Source organism: Engraulis encrasicolus, chromosome 10 (genome assembly GCF_034702125.1).
Source record: "Engraulis encrasicolus isolate BLACKSEA-1 chromosome 10, IST_EnEncr_1.0, whole genome shotgun sequence".
NCBI classification, from domain to species: domain Eukaryota; kingdom Metazoa; phylum Chordata; class Actinopteri; order Clupeiformes; family Engraulidae; genus Engraulis; species Engraulis encrasicolus.
This window is the reverse complement of record NC_085866.1, coordinates 22991387-23003067: the sequence shown is the minus strand read 5'-3', so window position 1 is coordinate 23003067 and position 11681 is coordinate 22991387. Positions and strand designations below refer to the sequence as shown.

At 43.0% G+C, this 11681-nt stretch overlaps 1 protein-coding gene across 1 annotated transcript in view; it reads right to left on the bottom strand.

The window, feature by feature from the left end:
* Positions 1-353: 353 nt before the first annotated feature.
* The window catches only part of ccdc187 (coiled-coil domain containing 187), a 60730-nt gene continuing 49402 nt past the window's right edge, over positions 354-11681 (bottom strand). The window contains exons 9-13 of the mRNA XM_063209436.1: positions 10321-10398; positions 9336-9479; positions 2912-3003; positions 2154-2248; positions 354-1451 (exon numbers count right to left, since the gene is read on the bottom strand). Of these exons, the coding sequence (XP_063065506.1) occupies positions 1285-1451; positions 2154-2248; positions 2912-3003; positions 9336-9479; positions 10321-10398 (576 nt within the window). The 3' untranslated portion in view covers positions 354-1284. The remainder of the gene's footprint in view (positions 1452-2153; positions 2249-2911; positions 3004-9335; positions 9480-10320; positions 10399-11681) is intronic.

Sequence of the window (11681 nt, the reverse complement as noted above, 5' to 3'; positions counted from 1 at the left end):
CAAATAGCCTGCTTGGCCAGACTGGCTTGATCACAAACATTTGTGCAGCATCACAAGAAGTATTGGCAGGCACAGGGTAATGGATGGCAATGTGCTCTACAGCTGTTGGCAAGACCCAAGCTGGAGGCTAATGGATGTGTTTTTTTGTCCGTTTATGACAACTATTGTTCACAACAAAACAAAAAACATAATGATTCACTGTTTTATCCCCAAAGAAATCCCCCCTACTAGAGAACCCCCCCCCCCCCCCAAGAGTTACGTCCTTGATCACACAACGAATAGGTCAAAAGCAGCTGTGTGTTGCACAATTAGGAGGACAAAATTAAAATCATTTTCAAACTGACACAGTGCTCAGTGTGGATGTACATTTATTTCCACATTCCAGATATGACATACACATGAATGATAAATTATGGGTTAAAGCGTTCATAAGATGCCAACCATACAACAAATTCCAGTTGTGTATTTTGACAAAAAGCCACCTTTCCCTTTCAAAGTCAAAATATAGTAAATACATAAACATGTGTAGACCATAAAGAGTTCAGTCCTACATCCTTCTCTCCAAGCACCATTTTAATGTAATATATACATATACATAACTGACACAAACATAAGGATCATTAAAAAAAGAAAAGTTACCTGACTTTTACAAATGGACGCATTGATGCACAACTTGTTCATCTCTTCATAGTTGAATAACTACAAAATGTATGGACTGCTTCTTGATTCTAGAACTAAACCAGGTGGTTAAGCAGCACATGGTTTATAAATGTGAGTTCATCCTATAACGACACGGTTGTACCCGACAAAAAGCAGGGTAAACATCGACCAGGCTTTTTTTTTCAATAACTGAAAAGAAAACAAAAAACAAAAAACTTGAAAAATGTACAAAATCCCTATTGACTTATTGTGTAACAGGAAATTTCAGTTCAAATGAACTCAATGCCCTTGGAAGACCTCCTGAGAAAAGTAGCAATGTAGATCACGGTCTCAACATTCTCTACTTGGAATTAAGATTTCGGTCTCCCAAATTCTGTCTTCCCTTGGCTCTCATACACCTCTGCAATAACCCACTGACGGGTTATAAAAAGAAAAACAAAAAATACAAAAAGTAAATAGAATACAATGTTTATGCCAGCAAGGAAACTTAATGTTCCATGACTGTACTGAAAAGGCGCAAAGCGAATATCTTAACAGGAATGCCGACTCAAATATGGAGGTGTAAATCAAGACTGATGTGGAGTGAGTAACTGCAAAATAACTACAACCTGTGCTCACCAGACCTCACTGCTGTTTGCAATTTTCCTTTTGCTTCGAGTTCTCCTTCTTCTCTTTGGCTTTGGTTGCACCCAGTTTCTCATTGGGCCGCTTGGTAGGCGGCACAAAGTTTGTCTCCTCTCGGCCACCGTAGCCGCCCTGCTGAGTCTGATGTGGAGGATGATCTTGCGAAACTGCAATTAAAAGACCAGAAAGAAAAATGCTGTGTGAAAAAAAGCTGGTCCCGAGAGAAAAAAAATCTTCCTTTCCAGTAATATTTAGTTTGACTACCGGTAAATGACACTCTCATCCACAGCAACTTAGGAAAGTCCCTACGGTAATGTGGGCTTAGCCCGACTGCCTTATGCCATTGATGAGGGTGCAGGAGAGCTTATAGGGGCTCCAGGTAGGATTCAACGTTGAATTAATCACTGTCCTGAGTCAGTCGATGGTTATGTGGATTGTTCGTAAGTGAATGATGACTCTCACGGCCACTTCTACGGTCCGCTGTCAGAAAACCCGAAATGCAACTTTTTGACTGAGCGATCCGAAGGAATATCGTGGGAAACAACTTTTCATTAAAAAAAAAAAAAAAAAAACACTTTACATACCGTATTCAGATTCATATCAACTGCTGGCATTCCGTGATGAAAAACATTCTCACAGCTAGTTTATTTGAACAGCATATTTTAATCACTATACGGTGTAGATTTTGAGACAGGCATGCCATGGGCACTGCGCAAACAACATCATCCTACCTTGTGCCCCTTTAAGTTATCCCCACACCCTTGGGATTCAAACATGGAACCTGATTCCCAATACGACACAGGCTGCCTCCAGCTATTTCACCTACAGTACTGTGCTTGTTACACTGGATGCCATGAGTCCTACAGTACCTGTATCTGTGTTTCCTGTTCGGACATTGGCACTCCTCTTCGCCTGGAATGTTGGGTCAAGGTCCTCAGCAATATTGCGGAGAGGTGGGTGCTGACTGAGGGGCAAAATCACACACAGGGACTCGTACAATATACACACAGAATCCATAGAGTACCTCACCCTTTCTCGGGAGAGCTTATAAAATCCTTGAGTGCATAAGAAAAGATGAAGGGCAAATAAATAACACGTGACAATTAATATGTCCTTCATTTAATGTGACCATAGTAGTTCTTGGAAACATTATTTGAGGATGTGTGTCAAAATGGAAAAGTCCAATTGATCTTGGCAGATTACGGGGATTTGTGTTGCCAAGACCGTTAACATCTAGGAAACAATTTGGTCCATTTCAGAGAGACTGGGCCAAAGAGGACTGGAGCGCACAGGATAGGTGTTGATGTTATTTTATTGTGGTGCAAGCATGACTAACGTTTGACTCGAACGTATCAACTCTAACGTCAGTCATGCTTGCACCACAATAACATAATGGTAAAACGTATCCTGTGTGCTCCAGTCCTCTTTGACCCAGTCTCTCTGAAGTGGACCAACTTGTTCTCTACTGTCTGCAGTCCTGGACTGTGCCAAGAAGGCTAGAGTGCAAGTGACCTCCTTTCCCACGGTGAAGATTTTACTTTGACAGCTATAATAAAGAAAAATGTAATAACAAACTACGTAAATCTCACATGTTTGTAGTGGAAAGAAGCCATGGTAACGAACTCACAGTGCCATGGCGACGGGGCTGGATGGTGGGTCGTCTGGAGGATAGTCCTCTGGGGGGGAGGGAAGGCCTTGGGAATCCAGACGCTCCCTCTGCTGCAAGACAGACCAATATGGGCTCACCACGACTGTCATTTCTTGTGTTTTCTTTGAATTTAACTGTGTCAATGAAGTTATTTGAGACAGAAAGCTTGGCAATTAAAAAAACAAACAAAAAACAAAAAGGATTTAAGTATGCAGACATATTTACTTCAATTTTCAGTTTTGTTCATTTCTGGCACCTTTTCATCATTAGGGAGGTGTAACCCATTCATTTGTAGCGGAGAACGGGGTAATATGAGATACGTTTTACATGACCTCCACTCTAGTCAAGCTAAAATTATATATCTGAACATTGACACGTTTTCCACTAATGGAAATGATCAGAATGTCTTCAGGACAAGAGGCCGTAAAATATGACTGTTTAAAAAAGGGGTTAAGTGTCTCATTTAAGCTGATAAGGTCGCTTTTTCTACTTTAAAACTATAACAACACCATGTTTACCTAAAAGATAGATTAAGAATACAATGATTTCTGAACATTGCTTAAGAAATGCAATGTACCGTTGCACATGTTGCCCTTCAGCCACTATCAAGTTAAACCTCTTTTCACTGCTTCAATCGTGCTGCTCAATCATGCTGATTTCAAAGGTCACGTTAGACCAACCATCTGACAAACCATGGAAACGGATTTTATCCAGTCGTGTACCACAGACCAGAGAGCGGCACTATCTGACCCAGAATTGGGTGTTGCTTGCACAGATTATTTAATCTCTTCTCTTCTCGCAATACTCTACACCCCCTCTCTATACAGCTGCTGCACCTGAATATCTGTATCTGCTGGGCCCATCAAACCACTCAAGCTTTGAGGACATCACATCATCACACTCTGGCTCCGACTGCTTCATCCCTTCTCACGCACTTGCTACATGTCCAGGGTTTTGGCATTTGAAGCACCAATAGAATAAAGAATTGTCCTAATTGAGGATCTTTAGGGTTAGATAGGTTTAGGTTGTTGTTCTGCTAACCTCCAGAACTTGGAGTGGTAATAGTGGCGAAAATAATTCAGGAGAAATGCATCTTTCAGCGTTTTTAAAGTTGATAAACCACTGAAACAATTTTTAGAAGTATAATCATTTTTAATACAAAAATTCACACCCAAAACAACAGAGCTCAACACAGCCTTTAGACCTTTGACTTCCATCTCAGCAGTTTGCTTGCCCATCATGTCAGTTGTATCTATTCAAACAAACTGCACTCTCTGATTGAAGCCCAAGACCTGGTGTCATCGCTGAGGGATAGAATCCGATTGGAACAATTGTGCAAAGCAGCATGCGTTTTCCCAGGCTAGCAGCTTGCTCTATAGAACCAAAAATGATTTACAGTATATTCATGTTCAGGTCCCTTTCTAGTCATCCAACAGCTTGGAACTCCACACCATCTGATTTCCTCTGCTTTCAATGGCTACCAAAACCCCAGCTGTTCAGACAGGTCTTTTCATGCATCTGTAATTCCTTGCCCTCCTGTTCTCCTGTTTAAGGATCCCCTACAGCAGTTTGATGATAATCTTACACTATACTGTTAACGCTTATTATTATATGGTTGTGACGTCATCTGTCGAATGCTCCATTCATTTCAACGGGGCTCCCCAACGTTCGGACGTCTGTTATTTTTCGATAACGGACGGGTTGGTCTATAACAGACCGCTGTCAATGGCAACAAGACTTTTCACTGCTAAAGCGACTTTTCAACAAGACTCTAATCAGCTGCTGTGATAGACAGCACCCGTTGTCCTGGCTACCGCTGTCAATGGCAACAAGACGTTCACTGCTAAAGCCACTGGCTTGTATACAAGTCAGTGGCTAAAGCGAATGTTTCATATCACTCCGCAGGGGGTCCGGTCTTTTGTCACTCTAATCAGCTGCTGTGATCGACAACACCTGTTGTCCTGGCTACCTAGCTGTTGCCTAGCGGTGTTCCACAACGACACTGTTTTGTTTTGCGCAGCAACAATCTTAACATTAAATAGGTCTAAAGAAATGTCCCCGCCATGTGTGAATCATTTAAGTATATCCAGGGTCGTAGCACCAAATTTGGGGCCCTCGGAACAACCTCTTCCATGGGCCCTCCTACACACACCCCAACCTAAACAACCCTAAATCCCCCCCCCCCCCCCCCCACCCCCCGTGCGCGCGCCTACGTCCTGATATTGTCATCCTTCTTGCCTTCCTCAGAATACCCCTCTATGCTTTCCTCTCCTTCACTTGAATCGTTCTCATCTTCAATCATATGACATAATAGACATACTAAAAATATAAAATGTCTTAATCTTTCACATTACCAGTTATGAAAAGTAGGCTATCATATTCATAGGGATGACATTTAATCACTTCATCACTATGGTGTGAGGGGGAGGAGAGAGACTGACAAATCTCTTTTCACAATGCTTCCAGCCTACTGTTTCGTGCACTATGGACACACGAGACATTGATATGTTGAACTGTACTTTCTTCAATGTGCATCGCTGAACAGAAACACAGGCGCTCGCGCGCACATTCGTTCACTCGCACTGCCCAGCACGCACGTCACGTTTGCCCGTATCAGTGTTTGGGAGAGCAAGGAAAAGAGAGTCAGCTGTGCCGGTAGAAGCTGACTTCGAAATGTCGCTTAAAACCTGCGGTACAGCAGAGAAGCCTAAATAGAACAAAAGTATCGCTGTTTGGATTTGATGTCGCTCAACCTTTGAAAGTCAGGGCACTCCAAACCTAGTAAGGCTATTAGCCTAGGCTATTTATTTCTTTGAAATCATTATTTATTAGGCTACTACATATACTTTCAGATTTAAATGGGCCAGTAACTATTTCACAGTAGCTTGTAATTTTCATGAGCACTCAATGCAGATAGGCTACCTGCTCAGCACGGAGGTAGGTAAGCTACTCTGCCTCTTTTCTTGCGCTATGCAAACAGGGTCATCTCTTGCGCTTTGCGCAGATTAGAATGGCGTCAGCAACATTCAAAACGCAGACTGGTGCCCCGTCAAAATCTCGTCATTATTTTACCACACTTCAGCTATAACGGGCGTTGTCAGATGGTCAGAGACATGGCCAAGTAACCAGAGCTTTGAGACCGCAAAATAAAAGCAGAATGAAGGTTCAAGACTGACAGCTGTTCGCACCGCCACCTTGACATTGGCAACTGATGAATATGACGTCGACTAATATCGACAGAATCAATCTGCAAATTCGATGACCAGGGCGGGCAGCATTGCACCCGGTTGAGAAACCGCTTTTCTTCAAGACTATGATATTAGCTAAAATAGGCTCACCTTCTCTCAAGTTCACACCATTTGCACCTGCTGCGACAGGGGGCATCTTCACGTTCGTGACATTTTCTGAAATTGAGTGGGATTCATTTTACAAATAGCCTTTGCTATAGCCTAATTTGGACATTTGAACCAACATCGACCCATGTTGGTCTTTTGGGACACTTGTTATGAATATAGGCCTATCAAAGACAAATATGGGTTCACAATGATAGCCAACAAAATGAGATTATTTTTTTCATTTGACATCGGCTATCACAGAAGGCCACACGGAATGGGAATGGGATAGGCTAGTTAGGTAGGCCTATCCTACTTTGTAGGCTGTAATTTTGACATTTGGGCTCACCTTTCTTGCAAGAAATCAGCTGCAGTTGCTTTCCTTCATTTTGTTTCCCCTGTCTCTCTTGCCTTTCTATTCTTTTTGTGAAAGCCTGGTGTTTTAGAAGTCTTTCATTGCTAACCGGCTGCTGCGTTTAATGCCTAATAATAATGACGTGAGTGAGTGTTGATTCCGCATATTGTACAATCAAAAGTCCGCGAGAGGGCGGACTAAACCAATGCGTGATAATGGGGGTGTCTGATATAGAATATAGCCGATTTGCAGGCTAGTATATCCAATTCAACAGATGTATTTCCAGAGAACCTTGGAATTACATAAATTACCAACATGTATTGACATTATTTTTAAAATAATGTTTTAAAAAATGAAAGAAGAAAAATATTTTCCATGGGAGGGCCCCCGGTGGGCCCCCCAAGTGGTCTGGGCTCTAAGAATGAGTCAGGGTTTTCCCCCCCTGTTCCACGCCGCTGAGTATATCCATATAATAAGCGGGTTAACTTTCGGCGAGTCGGTCGCTTTGTGGAATAGCAGCACTTCAGAGAGAACAAGACCTCTCCGCTCCGCGTCGGGGTCTAAAGATTCTCTCTGTCGTGCTGCTATTCCACGGTAGCGACCTTCTCGCCGAACGTTAACCCTTACCTAACACACGTGGGCTCACTGTTGTAGTTCAGAAATGTCTCTTGTAGGGGTGCAGTAGCCGAATGAGCCAAGATGCCATACCCTTAGACCGCGGACCCGGGTTCGATTGCAGCCCAAGGTCCTTTGCCGACCCTTCTCCCCTCTCTCTCTCTCTCCCACCCATTCATTTCAGGTCACACTTGCGCACTGTCCTGTCCTGAATAAAGGCATTGAAAGCCCAAAACACACACATATAAATACTTTTCCCCCCTTTTTTTGTTGAAGAAAAGTCTATTGCATGCACAAGCTTGTTCCACAATATGGAACATAATAGATGCCGTATCAACAAAGAGGAGCTCTAAGTCTTTGCTGTGGTTACGCACCAACAAATGTCTGAGGAGAGCACTTCAACTCAGGTAACAAGTTGATATCTTGCCGATAATGCTTGCTATCGAGAACAAGTCTTTGTCAGTAATGGCACGCAGAAATCTCACTACAGTGTTTGATGAGTGAATCACAACATTTGTGAGATTAATCACTCAGACCATAAAAGTACGTCTTTTCATGAGAAACCAAGCGGTTATGTGGAAAAGGCAATGCCAGTAGGCAGGGTCGGATTAAGATGGCCCGGGCCCCTAGGCTACAGGTTGCTCTGGGGTCCCACGGAAAACAAATTACTACAAATTACGACACATGTACCTTGACAGAGTCGTAATTATGAGCTAGGAATTAAGAATAACATGTCAAATAACTGTGGAGAGGAGTATTAAATAGATTAAAAATAACACAGACTTTTTTATATTACATTTTGTCACAATTCTGCATTTAAAAAAAAAAAACGTTTGTCCAACCAGGGGCCGTATGGCAGGTGGGTGCCCCTAAGCTGCATCCCTATCTAGACTGAGTTCAACCGGCCCTGCTGGGAGGGGGTGGGAGCCTGGGGTCATGGTGACCCTGTAGTGGCTGTGAGGTGAATAGTGTATATGGGTGTTTGACACTATGCAGGCCACATCTGTGTTTGTCTATTGGAAAGTGGGTTCAGTTTCTTTTTGAGATTAATATTTGTATGATTTCAAAACATATAAAGGTTGTGTAACATTATGAAGAGTGTTTAGTATCTTACATTTCTTCTCTTAGCTTGACAGCTAAGAACAGCACTTTGGCTAGTTTTCACATTGAAAAAAAAAAATCTTTTAAAACATTTTCGGGGCTTTTTTGCCTTCATTTGATAGGACAGTGAAGACATTGACAGGAAGCGAGTGGGGAGAGAGAGACGGGAAAGGGTCGGCAAAGGACCCGGGCCGGAATCCAACCTGGGTCGGCCGCATAGCAGACGAGTGCCCTACTGTTAGCGCCACGGTAGGGCCAGTTTCCACAGTTTTTAAATAGCCTATGGCTAGCTGCTAGTAAAAGTCTTGCTGCCAACACGCATGATTTTACAAATTAGCTCATCGACCAAGATGAAGGGGTGTGGTAATATGGTAATTAGGGTCACCTGATTCATTACATTACATTACATACAGCAATGTGGGGTTAGGTGCCGTGCTCAAGGGCACTTCAGTCATGGGTGGAGATTTAGGGAGAGGTCAAGAGGGATTTGAACCTGCAACCCCTAGATTGACAGACCAAATCTGGAACCACTAGGCCACGGCTGCCCCGTGATTGGCTTGGACAAATATGAGGGCGGAGGGGGTCAGTGGAGTCATGAGGTGAGGTGAGGTGAGGTGCATATGGGGGCTGTGGGAGGTGGGTGAGTTGTAAGGAAAAGGAAGACACGCACAGCAAATGAGGTCCATTTTTTATTTTGTGACATTTCAGGCCATAAGAGGAATGGTCATGGTGGCCCAAAACGTCACAAAAAAAAAAGATTAAATGGATTAAAAGGGAGCTCATTGCTGTGCGGGTCTTCCTTCGCCTTACGTGAACTTTACATTTTGACCCTGCACCTGGCCAAAAGAAACTAGATGTGAGTGAGATCAGACTGGGATGTGTGTGTGTGTGTGTGTGTGTGTGTGTGTGTGTGTGTGTGTGTGTGTGTGTTACCTGTGTGTGTGTGTGTGTGTGTGTGTGTGTGTGTGTGTGTGTGTGTGTGTGTGTGTGTGTGTGTTACCTGTCTGTGTCTGGCAGCCCTCCAGTCTCGGGGCGCCCCCATGCAGGCCTCTCCAGCGTTAGGACTGGAGCCCCCTGAAGCGTCCGCTTCCTCCCAGCCGTGACCCGACCTCATCTCCTGCTTCTGGATGAAGCGGGCGATCTCCTGGAAGGGAAACATGCACGCAAGTTCTTGTAAGGACAGAATAAAAAGAACTCTGTAATTACCTCGCTAATGTGCATGCACACACACTTGGTTTAAGATCTGCAATTGCAACACTCATGATTCAATTCAAATCGAATAAATCTTTCCTCTCTGAAATCTCGCTCCTTATCCTTGTTTTACACAGGCACGTAAAAGCACAGGAGTGCAAACACTGACAGACAAACAAAAGATTCAACATTTCAACATACACGCACACAGAACGTAAGAGCCCTTTATCCTTGTTTGGCATATGCAAGCTTGCCCACACATACAAAATAATGAAAGCGCACAATACTGAGAATACACCTACAATTACAAGGACGACTCAGACTTATTTCTGTGAAAGCCCATCCATTCACTGGAAAAGGTACCATAGTGGTGGTGCTGGGGAGGTGAGGAGTGTTTTGTTCTATTTTGTCATTCAGTATGTCCTGCCAGGAGACTGCAGAAGTGCAGATGTACCCTGAGTATAACCCTACTACGATGCATGAAATGGCAACAATTACAGTATGTTTGAATGGCACATCGAATATCTTTTATTTTATTGTCCTTGTAACAAGTCAACAAATTGAGCAGTCCGGTCAAAATGTTCCCTAATTAAAATAGACTAACTAGAAATAGGAGGAGGATCTGTGTGTGTGTGTGTGTGTGTGTGTGTGTGTGTGTGTGTGTGTGTGTGTGTGTGTGCGTGTGCGTGTGCGTGTGCGTGCGCGTGCGTGTGTGTGTGTGTGTGTGTGTGTGTGTGTGTGTGTGTGTGTGTGTGTGTGTGTGTGTGTGTGTGTGTGTGTGGTCATTCTCACACCTCATCCTGGGCCACCTGGGCAACCCTGAAGTCCCCATCAACACAAGTCCTTCTGGGGGGCGACGAGGCCCTCGGACTCTATAGGACAGAAACAGAGCAAAATAAACATTTTTATTTCATTGAAGCTTTGGTAGCCCCTTAATGCACGCCGTACCTCCAGTAGTACGCTATAATAGTCATTGAAAAGTTAACCATGGTATCAGAGAGAGTAGAGAGAGAGAGAGAGGTTCCATTGGCCCTTTGTTTCCTGGTTCTATTATTGCAAGGGGCAGGGGAAGAAATCCCCCTTTAAGCAGACCTAGGCAGACCTAAGGACTGTTCTATTCAATGCTAGGAGTATTATGACACGCCCCTTTAGGCAGACCGGAACCTGGTCATGTTAGGTGCCCATAGCAGCCTATTACACTGGCATATCTCTATATACTTAAAGAATCTCTGATGGTACTACAATACTGACATAACACAGGGCCTTTAGTAATGAGCCACGACTTGGTCATCGTCATGCTGGTAACAGCAAATTTATAACGCAGTATCTTAATTGGTTAATAGCTAAGGAAGAGCCACTGACACTTGCAGTTTTTCTCGATTGGTTTGGCTCATTTCTTGAAACTGAGATGACATTCCTATAACCATTGGGACATTTGGCCAAACATTCTTACACTTCTGCACAACAGTTCAGATAACTAGCAAAATGTCATATACCTCCCAAAACACCTCATTCTTGCATCAGCACTAAACCGTCTCACATATAAATAGTCAGTACCATCAAAATGGCATAGATCCTTCTCAATTGCTTTGGCTCATTTGCATTCATTTAGTCCTTCTGTCAAAATAAACTGGATGGTTCAGCATAACTACTGTGTTCATATCACCCCAAAAACAGTTTACCCATGTGTCAAAACTAAATTTCTTCCCCACATATATCATCAGTACCCCCAAAATAAATTGTCCCTTTGCCATTGTGTAAGCACTGCCAGTCAAAATGGTTAGGTGTTTTATCTACGTTCAGCTTTTCAGATTTCGACTATGTATAAAAATGAAAAAGTGAGTGAAACCATTGAAGTTTGACAACACAGATAATTTACCAAGGACATTTATCAGTAACTTTCTTTACTGTAAATTCATATACAGAAAGTAATGCCCATATATCACAGGTTTCTCATGGGTTTGGCTCATTTCTCAAAACAGAGATAACATTCACAAAATAACATGGACAAATGCCAAAGCAACTAGCAATTGTTCAAAACAGAATGCCGTTTGAAAAAATGTCATGAAATTAGCCAAATAACAGAGGAAACTGTAGTATACACGGTTGTAAAATTATTTTCTACTAACTAGTAAAGTTACAATACCATCTGACC